The 21,480-nt window shown below is 40.2% G+C and overlaps 1 protein-coding gene across 16 annotated transcripts in view; it reads right to left on the reverse strand.

Moving 5' to 3' along the window:
• The window catches only part of GJC1 (gap junction protein gamma 1), a 52,148-nt gene extending 31,457 nt beyond the window's left edge, over window positions 1–20,691 (reverse strand). For 7 of the 16 annotated variants that reach the window (XR_010838388.1, XR_010838384.1, XR_010838383.1 and 4 more), the window contains exon 1: window positions 20,534–20,624. Coding sequence is in view for 1 of the 16 variants with exons in the window: in XM_059048842.2 (XP_058904825.1) it covers window positions 20,534–20,603 (70 nt within the window). In the remaining 15 variants the exon portion in view is untranslated. Of the gene's footprint in view, window positions 1–4,881; window positions 5,106–20,081; window positions 20,172–20,533 lie in introns of those variants that run through there. The other 9 variants (XR_010838393.1, XR_010838395.1, XR_010838391.1 and 6 more) reach the window with 6 other exon arrangements.
• Window positions 20,692–21,480: the final 789 nt, after the last annotated feature.

Below are 21,480 nucleotides of genomic sequence, written 5' to 3' on the forward strand. Positions count from 1 at the left end.
GCCTATGGATGAGTTGGGGGTGGGAGGTAATGTGTGATTGGCCAGCCTGATATCAAACTCTCATGGCTATTATTTTTCAGTTTCTACTTCTGTCTTACTTTTCCTTTGCCAAACTTGTAAATACATTTCCTGACTTTTGTCCTATCTTATTAGCCCATCTTTTTCAGTGCTCTTTGCTGGTTCTTCCACCAGAATCCAAACTGGAAATGATGTCCCACTTTGCTCCAACATCTCCCTGAAACTTCAGACTTGAAATTCAACTGCTACTCTACATCTTCTCTTGGATATATAATAGGCACCTGAAATTAAACATAACCCAAACCAATCCTCCCATCCTCCAAAGAGCTACTCTTACTCTGTCTGCAGTTTTCCCAAACTCAATAAGTACTTTCGCCATTCATGCAGTTTTTTAGGCCAAAACTTTCAAGGCAACCTCACTCCTTTTTCTCACTCCATAGGCAAACTATATCAGCAAATCCTGTCAGTTCTATCTTCAAAATATATCTACAATCCAACCACTTCTTTCTACCTCCACTGCCATCACTCTGATCCAAGCCCCCTTCAACTCTAACCAAGATTATTGTAAAAGCAAGAGTCTTCTAATTGGTTCCCTCGCTTATGCTCTTATGCCTCTCAAATCTCCTCTCCAAAAAGCAACCAGAGTAAAGCTTTTAGAAAGTAAGTCAGATCATGTCCCTCTTCTGCTCAAAACTCTCTCAGAGGGCTTCCCTGGTGGCGTAGTGGTTGAGAGTCCGCCTGCCGATGCAGGGGACACGGGTTCGTGCCCCGGTCTGGGAAGATCCAACATGCCGCGGAGCGGCTGGGCCCGTGAGCCGTGGCTGCTGAGCCTACGCATCCGGAGCCTGTGCTCCGCAGCGGGAGAAGCCACAGCAGTGAGAGGCCCGCGTACCGCAAAAAAAAAAAAAAAAAAAAAAACCTCTCTCAGAAAACCCCAAATCTTCACTATAGTCTACCACGCCCTTTATCATATAGCTACTAGTACACTTTTGGTCTCATCACCTTCCATTCTCCCTCTTGCTCATTCTGATTTAGGAATATCTACATCCTCACTATTCCTCTGATCAACCCAATCACGCCATACTTTTGCCTCAAGATTTCTGTACTTGCTATTTTCACTGCTTTGAACTTTTTTATTTCATAGGTATTAGCAGAACACTCTCTCATTTCATTCAAGTCTGCTCAAAAGTCATCCATCTCCTTAACGACTTTCCTCAGACCACTTTCCTAAAATAACATCTGTCATTCTCTAGCCCCTTTAATTTTCTTTATAGCACTTATAATTTTTATTTTACAATTTTATTGTTTATCGAATATAAGCTCCCTGAGGGCAGGATTTTGTTCTTTTATCCCCAATATCTAAAACCCCAAAACCTGACAAATGGTAGTAGGTTCTCAATAAGTATCTGTTCAAAAAAAAAAAAAAAAAATCTGTTCAATAAATTAATTCAAACATTTAGAAAAATGCTCCTGATGTATTAACTGAAAAATATAGGCTACGGAACAGAATTATCCTAATTTTGGAAAATGAGTAAAATTTATGCATTAAAAAATCCTAGAAGAAAAACCCCACCAAAACCCTGAAAGGTTAAAAACAAATACCCACCACTTTCTCCCTTCTTCAGCCTGTTTCCTGCATCTCTACTAGAATTCTCTCTCTAAAATGGATCTGTGTTACTCCTTTGCTGAAAAACCACTAATGGAGGTGACTCCTCAAACCACTGGGGCAAAGATGGACTTTTTAAAGTATTAGAATAAAACATAGTTGATATCTGTTATAGCTCTGGATAAAAGAAAAGATGAATCTGAGAACAAAAATTAAAAGTGTCTCCACAGTTAAAAGAAAAAACAACCTAAGCAATACTGAAAAACAATGGGAACTTCCCAGGTGGCGCAGTGGTTAAGAATCTGCCTGCCAATGCAGGGGACCAGGTTCAATCCCTGGTCCAGGAAGATCCCACATGCCACAGAGCAACTAAGCCTGCGAGCCAGAACTACTGAGCCCGCAAGCCACAACTACTGAAGCCTGTGTGCCTATAGACTGTGCCCCGCAACGAAGATTAGCCCCCACTCACCGCAACTAGAGACAGCCCGTGCACAGCAATGAAGACCCAACGCAGCAAAAAATAAATAAAAATTTTTTAAAAAGAAAATAAAAACAATGAACTGGGGAAAAAGGTTTCAGTAACTCTTTTATAAGCAAAGAGCTAATTTCTAATATATAAAGAGTTCAAAACATACATTCCACAGAAAGAAAAACACAAATTCCCCTTTAAAAAAATGCACAACATGGATGAACCTTGAAAACATAATGCTAAGTGAAAGAAGTCAGACACACAAGCCACCTATTGTATGATTCCATTTATATGAAATGTCCAGAATAGGCAAATCAGTAGAGACAGATTAGTGGTTGTCAGGGGCTATGGGAAATGGACTATGACTGTTAATGGATACTGGGTATCTTGGGGGGATAACGAAAATGTTTGGAATTAGACAGTGGTGGTGGTTACACAACCTTTTGAGTATACTAAAACCACTGAACTGTACACTTTAAAAGGACAAATTTTAGCACATGTAAATTATATCTCAATAATAAACTACTCAAACAATAATAATAATAAACTACTCTAAGATACAATTCTTCTCCTATGACATTGGCAAAAATCCAAAAGTTGGAGAGGCTATGGAAAAACAGACATTCTCACATATCGCCGATGGGAATGGTACAACCTCTGGTGGCAATTTGATAATATCTAACAATATTACAAATGCATCGATATCCTTTAACCCAGTGATCTCACTTTTGGGAATGATCAAACTATAACACTGTTTTTATATAACTCAAATGTCCACTGTCAAGGGAATGGTTAAATGCACTATGGTCTACTTACACAACAGAACACCACGTGGCTGTAAAAAATAACGAGGAATGCTCTCCTTGTATAGAAAGATATTCAAGGGCTTCCCTGGTGGCACAGGGGTTAAGAATCCGCCTGCCAATGCAGAGGACACGGGTTCGAGTACTGGTCCAGGAAGATACCACATGCCAGAGCAACTAAGCCCGTGCACCACAACTACTGAGCCTGCGCGCCACAACTACTGAAACCTGCGCACCTAGAGCCCATGCTCCGCAACCAGAGAAGCCACTGCAATGAGAAGCCCATGCACCACAACGAAGAGTGGCCCCCACTCGCCACAACTAGAGAAAGCCCACATGCAGCAACGAAGACCGAACACAGCCCAAAATAAATTAATTTTTTAAAGATATTCAAAACATTTAATTAGTGAAAACAGCAAGGAAGTGTGTATATATATGTATGCCTTTTACATAAGGAGAAAAAATATCAATCTGTGTTTTTGCTTATATTTCTATAAACACAAGGATACATTTTTTTAGAAAACTAATAAAGGTGGGGGAGGAGACTAAGGAGGATGGGGTAGGATCAAGACTTTGATTATATATCTACTTAATTAATTTATTTGGCTGCTCCAGGTCTTAGTTATGGCACTCGGGATCTAGTTCCCTGACCAGGCACCGAACCTGGGCTCCCTGCACTGGGAGCGCAAGTCTTAACCAATGGACCACCAGGGAAGTCTCTGATTATATATCTTTTCACATTGTCTTATTTTTTTTTAACTAAATTAATAAGTTGCCTTTTTAAAGAAAACACCGCTAAAAGCATTCCACGCCCTACAGAATAAATTCTGCTTGAGATTTTAAAGAAATCCTTTTGTAAACTTTTTAAAGTTAAAAATAACTTACATATTTTTCAGAAATTAAATGTTTTATAAAAAGATCATCTTGGTAATGAATTCCCTGGAGGTCCAGTGGTTAGGACTCAGCACTTTTACTGCCAAGGGTGCAGGTTCAGTCCCTGGTCAGGGGAACTAAGATCCTGCAAGCTGCGCTGCACGGCCAAATTTAAAAAAAAAAAAAAAAGAGTTCATCTTAATTTCTGTTTAATCCCAAATTTAAATACCACCCTGTACATTTTTCATCGGCTTACACTATACATTTTCACATATGCATTTGCTGTTTCCTTCCATTAAACCCACTTCCCTTGGACATCCTCACAGTTTATTCCCTCACTTCAATTTATGCTTCTCTTCAGATGTCACCTCCTGTGGTGAGGACTTCCCGGACCACTTTCCTACAATGACATTCTTCCATCACTCTCTACACCCTTACCCTGCCTTTTTCCTTCAGAGCACTCAACACTACCTAAAACACTTTTTATTTGTTAATTTGTTCATTATCTGTCACCCCAATAGAATTTAAACGAGGACTTTGTTCTTGTATCCCTGGCACTTGGAACAACTATTAACCGAGTGATTTAATAAATTTGAATCTCTGCTCATTGATTTTCCTCTTTATATGGTCTTTCCACAATTTCCTACTTGGAAAAATTTTTATCCTTTAGGTTCTACCTCAAAGGTCACTTCAAGTTTTCTTGACCTCCTCACTTAATCTCCTCAGAAAGTCCATAATAATTTTTCATTCCACAAATATCAAGACTTAATCTATTAAACTGAGGTTAGTGCTATCAGTTTCTTCTGCTGGAATATGAGTTCCTTGAGGGGAAAGTCCATGTTTTTTAAAATTCTCTGAGCTCTCAGGATACAAAAATAACTCAATAAATGTGTGCTATATTTAAGAAGATCTAAATGAATTTATAGGAGGTAGAAAATATAAAATATGTTCACTAATACAATCATTTCAGGGCAGAATACAATGAATGGTATAGAAGTACAAAATGTGAAAATACTCAGAGAAGGAAAAGAGACAATTCCTATAAACTAAGAAGTATAAGCTGTCCATTATACCTCAATGAAGCCAGAAAAAAAAAAAAAGTATAAGCTTACTGCAGAAGACAAGTGGGTCTCTGAAGAATGGGTATGGTTTCACCAGGCAGAGCTGGGGTGGGAAGTAGAGGCAAGGCAGATGGAGAAAATGGTGTGAGTGAAAAGTTGCACAAGAAGGCTCTTAGACTGGAACATGATGGAGGATGTTTGGGAAGTAGTTGTAGAGAAGGCTGAACAGGGAAGTCAAAGACCAGTTTGCAGAGGGCCTTAGTACACCATGGAACCTGAAATTAAAGCATGTAAGTAATGATGAGTAAATGTTCCTCAAATGTGGTCCACAGACCACCTTCATCAGAATTATCCAGAGTACATGTCTAAAATGCTGATTCCTAGGTCCTACTTACCCAATTCCCACTCTCAGGCCTACTGAACCAGAATTTAACAAATCTTCGATGGTTAGACATTTAAGTTGTTTACAATGATTTATTACAATACTTATAACTTTGTACACATCCCCAGTTATAGATTTAGGATAAATTTTTCTAAAATTGCTGGGTCAATAGTTGTACAAACTGTGAAAAAATTGTGTGTGTGTGTTATTAAGAAAAGATCAGCTTCTTTATGCACTATCTCTCCAAAAATTCTAAGGCTTTTAATATGTATTACCAAATCACCCCTGCAAAAAGCCGGTACCTATTTATATTTCCACTACTGAGAATATGAGAATACTGGTTTCCTCACTCCCTCACCAATGATTTTAATGCATTTTTCAAGAAACAAGGCTTGGGTCAATCTGTGTTTAAACTATAAGAAGTTTTAGATGATCATTAATCATTAGGGAAATGCAAATGAGACAAATAATGAACAGTGAGATATCATTTCATACTCAAAAGGATGACTACTATTAAAAGAAAATAAACAAAAAAGAAAAGAAACAAGTGCTAAAAAAGTTATGGAGAAACTGGAATCGTTGTGCATTGCTGGTGGGAATGTAAAATGATGCAGCCGCTGTAGAAAATGGTATGCTTATGATTTTCTCAAAATATTAACTATAGAATTATCATATGATCCAGCAATTCTACTTCAGGATGTATACCTAAAAGAAATGAAAGCAGGGACACCAACAGATATTTGTACACCCATGTTCAGAGCACATTATTTACAACAGCCGAAAGGTGGAAGCAACCCAAGTGTGCACTGACAGATAAATAAAATATGGTATATATCCACAATGTTATTCAGCCTTAAAAGGAATGAAATTCTGACACATTCTACAATGCTGATGAACCTTGGAGACAGTATGCTAAGTGCAAGAAGTCAGTCACAAAAGGACAAATATTACGTTTCCACGTATATGAGGGCCCTAGAATAAAATTCATAGAGAGAAAGCAGAATGGTGATTGCCAGGGGCTGGGAGGAATGGGAAGTTAGCGTTTAATGGGTAAAGAGTTTCAATTGGGAAGATAAAGTTCTGGAGATAGATGGTGATGATGTTTGCACAATGTAAACAATGTACTTAATGCCACAGACCTATACACTTAAAAAATGGTTAAAATGGTAAACTTTGTTATGTATATTTTACCACAATGAAAAAGTAAAGAAGTTTTAGAGTAACTCCATTCATGCAATTGGTATTCACCTACCATCAAGAAGCTTGCAATACAGTAGTTTATAGGAAATTACAAGCACTTAAAACTACAGTTGTATTCAAGAAGTATTTAATGTTATATAAGCTATGCAACAGAAGACGAGGAAGTAACTGGAATCATCTGTTAAAGTTTAAACATATTTTATAGCACAGTGACTCTACAGGGAAATGCTTTATTTTCCAGTTTATCTGATTCATTTTTTCCATTACAATCTCTTTACTATAATGTTGGCCACAAAAACACCGCTAATCCAAAAATATCTCTTTCATATATATCTTTGGAAAAGTTTCTCATAGACTCATGTTTTAAAAAAAAGCTCCCAAGGGTTTCAGATCAACAACTAAAAAAGCGTGTAACTTGTCCCTTGTCAATTTTTTTTAAATAAATAAATACATTTATTTATTTATTTTTGGCTGTGTTGGGTCTTCGTTTCTGTGCGAGGGCTTTCTCTAGTTGTGGCAAGCGGGGGCCACTCTTCATTGCAGTGTGCAGGCCTCTCACTGTCGTGGCCTCTCTTGTTGTGGAGCACAGGCTCCAGAAGCGCAGGCTCAGTAGCTGTGGCTCACGGGCCCAGTTGCTCCATGGCATGTGGGATCTTCCCAGATCAGGGCTCAAACCTGTGTCCCCTGCATAGGCAGGCAGATTCTCAACCACTGCGCCACCAGGGAAGCGCCCCCTTGTCAATTTTTTAATGCTCACTAAACTAAAATAACCAGGAAATTTAAAAATTTTAAATAAGTAGTGCTATTCTAAATGTTTTATAAATTCAGCAACTGAGTCCAAATGGGTCAGAGCCAAGTTTTAATCTGCTTCTAATTAAAAAAAAATTTTTAACCCCAAAATCTATAATAGGTAGACCATATTTAAAAACCTTAATTTCTTTTCTAAACAAAAAATCCAGGATGAACTAATATTCTAGAAAAGTGATTCTAACTTTGAGTTTTGAAACTGAGAGCAAGCACTTAACTAGGAGCCAAGAGATTCTAACAGGCACTTCAGGAATAAATATTTCTTTCCACTTTTTCATTTGTGAGATAAGTGGAGAATATCAGATTAGATTATTATTAAGGTCCCTTCTACTAACAGTTGATGAAAATCAACTCAGGCAGAGTACTATTCATAAAACAACCAACAAATTATGTGGAATTCAGAACTCTAGGGACAGGAAAGAAGCAAAGTAAGAGCAGTGAAATTAAACAATAATAAGATGTCAAATTTTCAAAAAGGCACTTCCCAAACAGTCATCCCAGAAAATCTGTGGTTGGACTAAATTTAAAAATTTCAATATTGACTCACCATGATTCTACAGTATTAACTATCTGGGCATCCCAGATTATGAGCCGAGCGCGATCCACTAAGAATCGTGCTAGTGACTCACATTCCTGAATGAGACTGCTTTATGTGCAGAGACAAAGAATCAATTAAAGGGTTTACAATGAAGTTTTGTTTAACTGGAACGTTTTAAGTGGAAGTTAATTCTGCATGAGTGATAATAGATGTTTAATAACTAGCTAGTGACAATTTCTAAGCAAAAGCACTATGGCAGCCTTAATCTATGTATTACAAACAGTAATCTATGTATTATAAACATGAAAACAACTTGTTTTTCAAAAGAGTTCTTGGCTATGGACAATATTTGAGAAACACAAAATTTGTTGTAAATCAAATTATAAAATAAAGGAGAGAAAGTAGTTTGAAATCTTGGCTCCATTAACTAACAAGGAAACAAAATACACCATTGTGGGTTGAAGTGTCAATCTATGCTGGCAAAAAGCCATTCTATTTGAATGTAAGAACCTTCAGGAACCAGCTGGAGAAGTATGGGGAACCTGGGATAATGTGTTCATTCACAGTGCATCGTTAAGTGGTACTGTCTTCATGTAAAAAAGGACAGTATTGGTACACTCGTCCAAAACAGCTTAAGTCAAATCAAAAGGACATCAGTCTAGGAAAATGACATGTCTAAGAAAAAATTTAAAGAATAAACATATAACATTACCAATATGACTAGGGTCACAACACAAAATTTGCAAAAAACATTAGCATACAGTGATGGTGAGGATGGTCCGATACAATCTTTCTGGAAGGCATTATGGTAATATTTATCAGAAACTTTAAAATGCTTTATGTCCTTTGATCAGTAACACCACATCTAGTAATTTATCTTAAATGAATGCCCAATAAAATATAAATATATTTATTTATAAAATAAATATATTAAATGAATGCCCAATAAAAGAAAAATTTTACATAATTTATGATATCTCTATGAGGAAATACTGTACAACCACTGTAAATCTTGTTTTATAACAGATCACAAAATCCAAATGTCTACAACTATATAGAAACAAAAAGTAGATCAGTGGTTGCCTAGGACTGAGAATAATGGAGAAGAGTAGGGAATGACTGATAATAGGTACAGGGTTTCTTTTGGGGGGAATGAAAAAATTGTAAAATTAAACTGAGGTGATGGCTACACAACCTGGTGGATATACTAAAAACATTGAATTGTACACTTTAAAAAGGTGAACTGTACAGTGTGAATCATACATCAAAAAAGCCATTTAAGACATTTTCTCAATGTCTAGGCACCAGTAAGTGACACAAGGAACTGAAACAGAAAAATGGGGCCTGGACAACACAGGCACCAACTAAAGAGGGGCTGCGGACTATTTGCTACAGCTGTTGTTGTCACCAGACTGTCATATCTTTCAAAATAAGTCTTCAACCTGGATTTTTATGTGAAGCCTGATTTGGGGATAATTTTTTTCTTTTTCTTTCTTTCTTTTTTTTTTTCCTGTGTTGGGTCTTCGTTGCTGCATGTGGACTTTCTCTTGTTGCGGTGCACGGGCTTCTCATTGCAGTGGCTTCTCTTGTTGTGGAGCACGGGCTCTAGGCGCGCGGGCTTCAGTAGTTGTGGTGCATGGGCTTAGCTGCTCTGCGGCATGTGGGATCTTCCCGGACCAGGGATTGAACCCATGTCTCCTGCATTGGCAGGCGGATTCTTAACCACTGTGCCACCAGGGAAGTCCCTGGGGTAACTTTTTGACTGAAGTATAAAATACCTACGGGTAACTTTTTGACTGAAGTATAAAATACCTACAGAAAGGTGCACAAAAAGTGTGCAGCTCAATGAATTTTCACATATCCATGTAACTAGCACTGAAATCAAGAGCAAAGCATTACCAGCCACCCAGAGCCACAGTTATGCCCCTTCCTACCCAAGGGCAACCATCACTATTGACATGTTGGATAATTCTTTGCTGTGGGAGACTGTCCTATGCATTGTAGAATGTTTTGCAGCATCCCTGGCCTCTTCCAGTTGTGACAACCAAAGATGTCTCCAGATACTGCCAAATTTGGGGAACAATATTATACCACATTGAGATCCACTAGTTTAAACTGTCCTTGAACTTTACATAATGGAATCACAGAATGGACTCTCTTGTATCAGACTCATAAAGAATACACTTGTGTCTGATTTTTGTTCAACATGTGCTGAGTTACCAATCTTATTGCATTTAGCTCTAGTCCCAGATTTTCTGGGATGACTGTTTGGGAAGTGCCTTTTTGAAAATTTGACATCTTATTATTGTTTAATTTCACTGCTCTTATTTTGCTTCTTTCCTGTCCCTAGAGTTCTGAATTCCACATAATTTGTTGGTTGTTTTATGAATAGTACTCTGCCTGAGTTGATTTTCATCAACTGTTAGTAGAAGGGACCTTAATAATAATCTAATCTGATATTCTCCACTTATCTCACAAATGAAAAAGTGGAAAGAAATATTTATTCCTGAAGTGCCTGTTAGAATCTCTTGGCTCCTAGTTAAGTGCTTGCTCTCAGTTTCAAAATTCAAAGTTAGAATCACTTTTCTAGAATATTAGTTCATCCTGGATTTTTTGTCTAGAAAAGATGTTAGAAACTATTCTGCAGTGGCCCATTGTCTGACACCATAGTATGAGATTAATATCCTTATTTTACTGACGAGAATACTAAAAATCATGATGACTTGCTTAAGATCACACAACTAATTAGCTGTAAAGCCTAGAATACAACTCAAGACCTACTGATTGTTTTCCTATACCATGTAGATTTAGTATTTAATTTTATTTAAAGACCAAACAGAAGGTCGCTGAAAACACTGACAGTGGTATACAAGTAATATAACTAAAGAAAAGATTCCATCTAAAACAGCAATAGATGAAAAAAAAACTTAGGAATAAGCCTCACAAGAAACATAATACCCAGGAAAATACTACCAAGGAACACAAAAGACTTAAATGCGTAAAATACGCTAAAGACTTAAAGCATTCTGTGTTCTTGGATATAATAGCCATCATAAAAATATTACTTCTTCCTAAATTAATCTACATTTAATGCAATCTTGATTTCTAAAAATGCCAATAGGATTTCTTTGGAACCAGACAAACCAATTCTAAATTTAATGTGTAAAATTAAATAGTAAGAATGGTTGGGAAATTTCAGAAAGAGAAATGAGGGCATACAAGCTTCTCTTGATATATATTATAAAGTTGTAATAATTTTAAAATGTGGAACTGGCAAAATGATGAACTAACTGGAACAGAATAGAAAGTCCAGAAGATCAAATACATCTGAGAATTTAATGTATGATAAAGGTGGCATTTCAAACTAATGGAAAAAAGATAGAATATTCAATAGATGATATTGAACTACCATGGGTAGCTATCTAGAAAAAAATTAAAGTTGGACCTTTAAATTCCAGATGGATCAAAGATTTTAAATTAAAAACAATACAATAAAAGTTAGATGAAACATGAACATTTTTTCTTAATCTGAGTAGTGAAAACTTTTCTAAAATGACACAAAACCTAGAGGTCAAATGAAAGAAATGACAAATTCAATTATACAAAATATAATTTCTAGAAAGCAAAAAAAATACCATAAACAACTCAAAAGATACACTAAAAGCTTAAAATTATTTGCAATTCTTAGAATAAACGGCTGTTCTCTTAACACATAAAGCGCTCCAGCAGATCATTGTTAAACAAAACAAAAACAAAAAAACACTCAACAGAAATGTGCAATGCAGACACAGAAAACAAACTTATGGTTACCAAAGGGGAAGGGGGAGGGATAAACTAAGAGTTTCAGATTAGCAGGTATAAACTATCATATATAAAACAGATAAACAACAAGGTCCTCAACTATACTTCAATTTTTTAAAATGTGTCATGAAGAGAGAGTTCTCAGAAAAATATAAATGGCTTTTAATAATATAGTATGAAAAGATATTCAATATCACTCGTAATTAAAGATTTACAAATTAAAACTACACCATGGGCTTCCCTGGTGGCGCAGTGGTTGAGAATCCGCCTACCAATGCAGGGGACATGGGTTCATGCCCCGGTCCGGGAAGATCCCACATGCCGCGCAGCGGCTGGGCCCGTGAGCCGCGGCCACCGAGCCTGCGCTCCGCGACGGGAGAGGCCACAACAGTGAGAGGCCCGCGTACCATAAAAAAGAAAGAAAGAAAAAAAAAAAAACTACACTAATATACTACTTTTTCATTTATCCAATTGGAAAAAATTTTTAAATTGATAACAGATCAGCGAGAAGGAAGGGTGTATATATAAAGAGGCATTCTTTGTGCTCTACTGGAAGTGATGGGGTAAAATGGTAAGCTTCTATAAAAGACAATGTGAAAATATCCATCAAAATTGAAAATGCAGATGTATTTTGATCCAGCAATTCCAGTGCTCAACATTTATCTAATGAAATGTTCAGACATACAAAATAATGTACAAGAATATTCACTGCAGTACTGCTGATAATGGGCTGTAAACAATTTAAAGTCTATCAGTAAGGGACTGGGTAAACAAATTACAGCACATCTAGTAGTCAAAAAAAAAAAAAGAGTCAGCTCTATCTACAATGATATGAAACAAACTAAGATATATTAATGAAAATGCAGGGTACAGAACAGTGTGTAGAGTATGCTACCATTTATGTACGTGGGGGGGGATACTGAATATATGGATATCTCTAGAAGAAGTCACAAAAAAAGCAAACAGTAATTGCTTCAGCAGAGAAAAGAAAACTGAGTGACTGAGAAGAGAATAAAGGAAGACTTATTTTTTTAAAAAACATTTATTTATTTGTTTGTTTTTGGCGCATTGGGTCTTCATTGCTGCCCATGGGCTTTCTCTAGTTGTGGTGAGCAGGGGCTACTCTTCGTTGCGGTGTGTGGGCTTCTCATTGCAGTGGATTCTCTTGTTGCAGAGCATGGGCTCTAGGAGCACGGGCTTCAGTAGTTGTGGCATGCAGGCTCAGTAGCTGTGGTTCACGGGCCTAGCTGCTCACGGCACGTGGGATCTTCCCGGACCAGGACTTGAACCCGTGTCCCCTGCATTGGCAGGCGGATTCCCACCCACTGCGCCACCAGGGAAGCCCCAGACTTATTTTTCACTGTACATCCTTTCATACCTTTGATTTTGTATTATGTATACCTATTTCAAAAAAAATTTTTTGTCAGTGAAGTGAAATACTCAAACTGTCAATGTCAGCCTTAATGTATATAACTGCATAATATAGCCAGGTTTCTTGGGACATTAATTATACTGACTCTTGGCCCACCAAATGGGGAGAAATTAAAATTAGAATTAGGTACAGAATGTCAAAGAAAAAAACTAAATTTCAATTTCTTTATTTCATCTGATAGCCTGCCTAAGCCTAGCTGTGATTATCTTCCAGGGAGATAAGAGTCTCCACTGTGTATACCACACCATAAGTGATCATTGTATTTTTGGTCTATTGAAACTGCTGAAGCGAATTCCCTGGTGGTCCAGCGAGTTAGGACTCCGCACTCTAACTGCCGAGGGCCCGGGTTCAATCCCCTGTCAGGGAACTAAGATCCCATAAGCCTTGCAGTGCAGCAACATGGATTGACCTAGAGATTGTCATACTGAGTGAGGTAAGTCAGACAGAGAAAGAGAAATATCATATCCCTTATATGCGGAATCTAAAAAGAAATGATACAAATGAACTTATTTACAGAACAGAAACAGACTCACAGACTTAGAAAATGAACTTATGGTTACCAGAGGGGAAGGATGGGGGGAAGGGATAGTTAGGGAGTTTGGGATCTACATGTACACACTGCTATATTTAAAATGGATAACCAACAAGGTCCTACTGTGTAGCACAGGGAACTCTACTCAATGTTATGTGGCAGCCTGGATGGGAGAGGAGTTTGGGGGAGAATGGATACATGTATATGTATGGCTGAGTCCCTTTGCTGTGCACCTGAAACTATCACAACATTGTTAATCAGCTATACTCCAATATAAAATATAAAGTTAAAAAAAAAAAAAAACTGCTGAAGACTGATCAGGCCATGGCTACCAGTAAGTTCACATCAGTAAGTATTTACTGAAGACCTAGCACTGTATCGGCATGTAAGACCAAAAATACAAAAAACAAAATACAATAATAAGGCTTCTAGTTAGAACAAAAGCTTTGTCAGAAGTTACTTCATTATCATCAATAACTACAAATAAAAAAGAAATTAGTAAACATCCAAATAATTGCTGAATACCTAAGTGAACTATGAGCCAGGTGCTAGGGATACTGGCCATCCTTATGGAATATATAGTCTGGGAATTCCCTGGTGGTCCAGTGGTTAGGACTCGGCACTTTCACTGCCGGGTCCAGGATTCAATCCCTGGTCAGGGAACTAAAATCCCTCCAGCCACAGCTTGCGGGGAGGGGGGCACAGAGGGGTGGAGGCGAAGTATAGTCTAATGGTGACACAGGTATTATAGAAATAATTAATTAAAACTGTGATCTATCCTACAGAAGGGAAGTGCAGGGTGCTATAAGAGTGTATGAAAAAAAAAAAAAAAAAAAGAGTGTATTATAGGAGTCCCTAATCTAATATAGGAGAATAATCAGAGAAGGTTTTTCTTCAGAAGTGATATTTAAGCAAATTCTGAAGAATGAAGAGCTGCCTTCCAGGCAAAGGGAATTAGCTACAGCATGAACAAAGACTGTTGGGTGAGCTTTGAACCTTCAGGGAATAGGGGAAAAAATTAAAAAGATCAGTATGGCTAGACCATATATAGCAAGAAAGCAAGTAAAAAGAAACGATGCTTGATGCTCGAGAAGCAAGCAAGGCCAGATCACATCATGTTAAATGAAGAGTGACGGGAAAACAACAGAAGTTTTCAGGTAAGTGACTCGATTAAATTTTTTTAAAAGATAATTTTAGCTGCTCTGAGAAGAGTACAAGAGGGTATATTGCTTAGGCGTATATAATACATAGTAAGAGTATAAAGAAATGCAAGGGAATAATAAATTCAAGTTGGTTATTACCTCTGGGAAGGATGCCTACAACGGTGGTTGTCTGGGGTGCGGGGGTGCAATCAGGTAGGGAAACAGACAAGACTTCAACTGTACTGATAATATTGTTTTGTTCTGTTTTTTTCCTGAAACAAGAGTGAATGAGGAAGGACCTTTTTTTTTTTTTTTTTTTGTGATACGCGGGCCTCTCACTGTTGTGGCCTCTCCCATTGCGGAGCACAGGCTCCGGACGCGCAGGCTCAGCGGCCATGGCTCACGGGCCCAGCCGCTCCGCGGCATGTGGGATCTTCCCAGACCGGGGCACGAACCCGTGTCCCCTGCATCGGCAGGCGGACTCTCAACCACTGCGCCACCAGGGAAGCCCAGGAAGGACCATTTAAAATTGACCTATAATGCGGACTTCCCTGGTGGTCCAGTAGTTGAGAGTCCCTGGCCGGGGAACTAAGATCCCGCGTGCCTTAGGGCAACTAAGCCCACGCACTCTGGAGCCTGCACAACACGACTAGAGAGCCCTCGTGCTAGAGAAAAGCCCGCGTGCTTCAATGAAGGTTCCTGCATGCCCCAACTAAGACCCAATGCAGCCAAATAAATAAATATTTAAATAAATTAATTAAACTAAATTGACTATAATAATTGTCGGAACTTCCCTGGGGGCGCAGTGGTTAAGAATCCGCTTGCCCATGCAAGGGACATGGGTTCCAGCCCTGGTCCAGGAAGATCCCACATGCCGCGGAGCAACTCTGCCCGTGCGCCACAACTACTGAGCCTGAGCTCTAGAGCCCGTGTTCCACAACCCGTGCTCCACAACAAGGGAAGCCACCACAGTGAGAAATTCACACACAGCAACGAAGTGTAGCCCCCACTCGCCACAACTAGAGAAAGCCCGCACACAGCAACAAAGACCCAACACAGCCAAAACTAAATAAACAAATAAATTTATTTTTTTTTTAAAATCGTCTTGGGAAAAGGTGGCCTAGACTATAGGATGGGGAGACTAGAGTGAAGAGAAACTGCAAGAATCTGGCCTCAGTAAGTTGTTGATAGAGCCACTTAATGAAACTGAGTACAGTGAAGAAGGTCTAGGTTTGGAGCCAAGATCAAGAGCTCAGTCTGGGCAACTCAATTAAAAATACCTCTGAGTATCTAAGTGGAGTTGTTGATTGAGCAGGCAGCTTGGATCAGAAAAGGGGTCTGAACTACAGATTAAAAAATGGTTGTATTCAAAATATACATGGGAACTGAAACCACAGAATGGATAAGATTAGAGTGAGAAGGGAGGAAGACTAAGGACCAAGACCTGAGAAAGACCATCAATTAAAGATCTGGTTGGGGGTGGAGGGGACCTGAAGGAATAGCCAGAGATCGAGGAGGGAAAATTCGAACCCAAATAAACACCTACTCTAGATAGGAATCCGAGGTCCAAGAATGAGTCAAAGGGAATTCCCTAAAAATAGACAAAAGTCTAGATCCACTTTACTCTGAACATTCCCCAAAGGAATGCTGTAACTCAGTTAAGTAATAATAAATTCCATCAAAACTGATAAATCCTTCCAAGATGTAGATGAAAACTTTTCTAACTATTTGAGACTTAAATACAATTAAGAGATTAGTTGAAAATAGGGATGTGGAGTTTATTCCACTTCTGTAGAGAAAAAATGAAAACCCCAAAATCCTATACATTTCTTTTCTTTCAAAGATTTTAGATAATTTCCAGACTGCTAAACCTTTTAAACATGTTAAACCAGGGGTCCCAAATTGAAATCTGGACTTCCCTGGTGGCACAGTGGTTAAGAATCTGCCTGCCAATGCAGGGGACAGGGGTTCGAGCCCTGGTCCGGGAAGATCCCACATGCTGCAGAGCAACTAAGCCTGTGTGCCACAACTACTGAGCCCGCGCGCCACAACTACAGAGCCCGCGAGCCACAACAACTGAAGCCCGTGCGCCTAGAGCCCATGTTCCGCAACAAGAGAAGCCACCATAATGAGAAGCCCAAGCACCGCAACGAAGGGTAGCTCCCACTCACCACAACTAGAGAAAGTTCTCGTGCAGCAACAAAGACCCAACACAGCCAAAAAAAAACAAAAATAACAAACAACAAAAAAAACAGGGGTCCCCAACACTTGGGCCACGGACTGATACCTGTCCCTGGCCTGTTAGTAACTGGGCTGCAGAGCAGGAGATGAGCAGCAGACAAGGGAGGGAAGCTTCATCTGTATTTACAGACACTCCCCATCGCTCACATTAACTCCTGAGCTCTGTCTCCTGTCAGCATTATGGTGAGTTGTGTATTTCATTATATATTACAATGTAATAATAATAGAAATAAAGTGCACAATAAATGTAACGCGCTTGAATCATCACGAAACCATCCCCACCCCCACCCTTGTCCATCCATCCATGGAAAATTGTCTTCCACGAAGAAACCAGTCCCTGGTGCCAAAAAGGTTGGGACTGCCATGTTAAACTGTAAGCATTTTGAGAACAAAGCCCACATAACATTCGTCTTTGAACTGAATCTTCAACCCAGTTCAGTGTTTAACGTAAGTACCTGACGGAAAAAACAGTTCACTGAATGAATGGCCACCAGAACACTTTTGTCCAAACTGTGCTAGTGCTACAGCAATATAGCGTCATAGAACAGGCTTTAACTGAGTTCTACTCATTCCACAGAAATAAAGATCTCATCCTTGTCTTAAGGAAAAAAACCACATGGGGCAACCCATTCCACTGGTCTGAATGATAAATCCAAGTGCTGTCAGCCACTGCAATGCTTGCAAAACTCAAGAATGTATTACCTTATGCCAACCAGTACTGACTGATCATTCGTTCATTTTTTTCTTTTAAGTAAGTTTGAATATTTTATTTATTTATTTATTTGGCAGCTCCGGGTCTTAGTTGCGACACACGGGCTCTTTTTCAGCTGTGGAATTTGGGATCTAGTTCCCCGATCAGGGATGGAACCCGGGCCCACTGCATTGGGAGCACGGAGTCTTAACCACTGGACCACCAAGGAAGTCTCTGATCCTTCATTCTTGAGAGCTGTAGAAAACAGCAATGCTCAGACTTAACCAAATAGGTCCTTACTTCCACACAAACTAAATTCATCAGTTGCGGTAGTGTGCTTGAAAAACAATTGTTGACACTTTGCTGATATTAACAGTTCATAACTGTTTTCTATGTGTAAGCTTCAGGTTAATGATAATAGCTAAAATCTATCTTATATGTGTTCTCAAAGAAATGGTCCACAAAAGAAAAAAAAAACACACAAAAAACCCATCTTTTCTCTGCCTAAATTTTCACTAGATATTTTGGATAGGAGCCACACATGTTCTACGCCCACAAGAAAAGCACAAGTTCAGAAATAAGTAATTATACCTCCAGGTGCACTTAGCTGTCAAGATTAATATTAAAAACAAAACAAAAGGAAAACACCTCATTTATTTTGAAATGTGAACTAAAAAAAAACAGTTTTTGGGGAACTCATCACTTTGCACTGAATAAGTCATGGAACAAACTACGTATTTAAGAAAGTCATGCTCTGAATTTTAATTATAAGTTTTGTATTCTAGGATCCCAATTAATGAATTGATAGGTAAGCCTGAAGCTAGAGGTGAGGGAAGGTGTAGCTAATCAGAGACCCACCCTGAATCCTTTCACTTTGGCTAATTTATACAAATACGAAATAAGAGTAAAAATGATTGAGACAGCGGCATTTATAAGTAAGATTATTATGTTGAAGATGTTAACTTCTTAAATCCTTTCTTTTTTTTAATGGTTAAGATGGTAAATTTTATGTTACATATACTTTCCCACAATTAAAAAAACCAAACACATCTATCTTCCCTCCCACTACCCCCCACCACCCCGCCAAAGCAGGTGATCCGTGTTTAGTTGATATAACCTGGAGAAAGCTGGGAGAAATTCTTAAATCCTTTCAATTAAAGACTGAAACTCAATTCAACCTTCGTGAACTGAATAGAAAGTTACTGAGTCCTTTGCACCTTTTTAAGAGCATTGTGGCTACTAGCACAAGTAGAAAACCGATTCAAAAGTCACACAACCTAAAAGGAAGCTAAAAGCGTTGACTTTTGGAAAGGATGTTTGAAATGCTCTGGAAAAGTGCACAACAATTTAAGATTATTAGTAAATAGTATCAAACCATTACAAATCAGGACAAATAATAAAAGGAGAATTTTCACATAACTACCATGTATTCTCTTCAAAATGCCCTTTGCCTACAACACCCTGCTCACAAAGATCTGGTGAAAACTAAGACACAGATTGGTTTACCAGAGCTTTTTACCTTTTACCCAGAACAGTTCATGTTTCTTTAATTCTGCCATTACACAGCACTTAAGAAATCCAAAGCAACTGCAATATACAAAACTCTGCTAAAATCCAAAACATAAAACAAAAAAAACACACAAAAAAACCCATCAAATGTAATCACAATTCACATACTTTTAGTCAGAAGCTCTGCAGTTACGTTTATTTTTCTGCATTCTTATTCTGAAAAATACCTAAGTCCTCTTCCTGGGGGGTAAAAGATTTGATCCCTAAATTACATTATGAAGCCTTTTTTCTACAGATATTAATGTATTCCGTTTATCAGGGAATTAAAATCCCTTTCATTTATAGTTTGATTTTTACAGCACTTTCACTGGAACGTAAACACAACATGAACGTATAATTTTAGACTAATCAGGCCTACAAGATAACGCTTATCCAGAACTTATTCTAACTTGATTTATTCGATCCCACAAAGTAATCTCGATGCTAACAAAATAAAACTCGAGCACAATGAAATTTTACCACTGCTGGTTCTCAACGAACAAAAATTCCTTCAAATGCTAAAAACCAAACTCGCCCATTTCCCAAAGAAACAGTAATCCCAATCTTATAAACAGTCTCAAAAAAAAAAAAAAAAGAAAAAAAGAACAAACAATTCTAAACCACACAATCACGTAAATCTTTTCAACTCAAAGCTCCAAAGGCTGCCGCCAACCACACAACTGGCCACAATCACAGCGTTACCGCCTTCTCGTAATTTTGAATCTGGAGACAGAAGGAAAAAAAAAAAGCCACAACACACCAGTTATCCAAAGTTTCACGGAGAGGAAAAAAAAATCATTTTAAGTAAAGAAAACGTGTTAAACGAGAGGCGACTACTGCATTTCCCGTCTCCCACTGCCAGCCCGCGAACTAAATCTCAAACATTCAAGGAGACATAAATCCCGGCAGGGATGTTAGAGGAAAGAGCCAGACGAACCGCACGCCGCCCGGAGAGATGTCAGGAGCCGAGCATCAGGAGACAAAGACCAGCCCGCGAAGAGCCCCGGCGCGGCCCTGCGCCCCTAACCGCCCGAGGAGTTGCGAGCACCGCCCAAGTGCGAGCCCAGGTCCTTCAGGCTCCCCGCCCACCCGGCGCCGCCGCCGCGGCCCCGGCCCACCCCCGAGCCGTTTTCCCTCGCAATTTGGGAACCGCGCGCCTGGGGACAAAGCGGGAGGGCGCGCCGGGGGCAGCGGCGGGTTGCGGGTCGCGACGCCCCTCCGGGCTCGGAGGGAAGCCCTCGGTGGCATCCTCTCCCTCCCCCCTGCCCCCGCCGCACTCTCCACCGGCCCACCTGCCCCTCTCCGGCCTCCCCACAAGTTCTCCCACCACCCCCTCCGGCCCCGCCCCTGGCCCGCCGCCTCTCAGCCGGCCCTGCGGCCGCCCCTCACCTGCCGGCGGGGTCCCCCGGAACCGCCTCCTCCGCCGGGCCTCGGCCCGTCCCGCCGGCCGCCGCCTCATGTGCTCCGCGTCGCCGTCGCCATCGCCTTCGCCGCCACCGTCATCTCCCCTCCTCCTCCTCCTCCTCCTCCTCCACCGCCGCCTTCGCTTCAGTCTCCGGCCGCGGCCAAACCCGCTCCCGCCGCCCAGAGCCACAGGGAGGCGCCTGCGCACTGCGCGCCGCGGTGGGGGCGGGGGCGTCCCGCCGAGGTCTGGGAGTCTGGAATGAGCTGCACGTGGAGCTCGGTTAGGAGGGGGCGTCCGGAGCGCGGGGGCGGAGGCACGGGCGTCCAACTTACCGCGATGGGGTCAGCGCGCTCCCGGACGGGGCAAGAGGCGCTTGTAGGAACTACCCCGGCGCGTGGAGTGTGGGCCCTGGGTGGGCGCAGCCTTCGCCTCCCGGACAGTTCATTCCTCCAGCTTGATCCTCAGGACAGGAACTCCGCCGTGGGCAGTGCCTCACTCCGAGCGGGCAACTAACGGCGCAGTGAGGACACGCCTTACCTGGGTATCCAGGGGTGTTGGTCCAACCAGCCCCGGAGTTGTATTCTGTGCGCTCCGCCAAGGCCTGAGTCCAGTGTAACGGGGGATGCTGATTCCCCGTTCTAGGTTCTGCTCCACAATTACTCGAGGATCCTACTGGCCTTCGTCGGGTTAATCGTCCTAATTCCTTGACCTCTGGGCTTTTAGTGTTGTTCTAGATACTTTTGAAATCCTGGACTTCTCGGATTAGCCAGACCCTAATAGGCCATTTCCTTTTAACCCCTTGCAGCCCAGCAGGATCCCATTGTCAAAGAACTTTGTATGCATAGTAGGAATCTCCAGCCTTGAATTGCCTCGTAGGAATATGAAAACTCCTCAAATGGTTTAAGTAGAGGGAGACCTTGCATAACAACAG

The sequence above is a fragment of the Kogia breviceps genome, chromosome 19 (genome assembly GCF_026419965.1).
Source record: "Kogia breviceps isolate mKogBre1 chromosome 19, mKogBre1 haplotype 1, whole genome shotgun sequence".
In the NCBI taxonomy this organism is placed as follows: Eukaryota; Metazoa; Chordata; class Mammalia; order Artiodactyla; family Physeteridae; genus Kogia; species Kogia breviceps.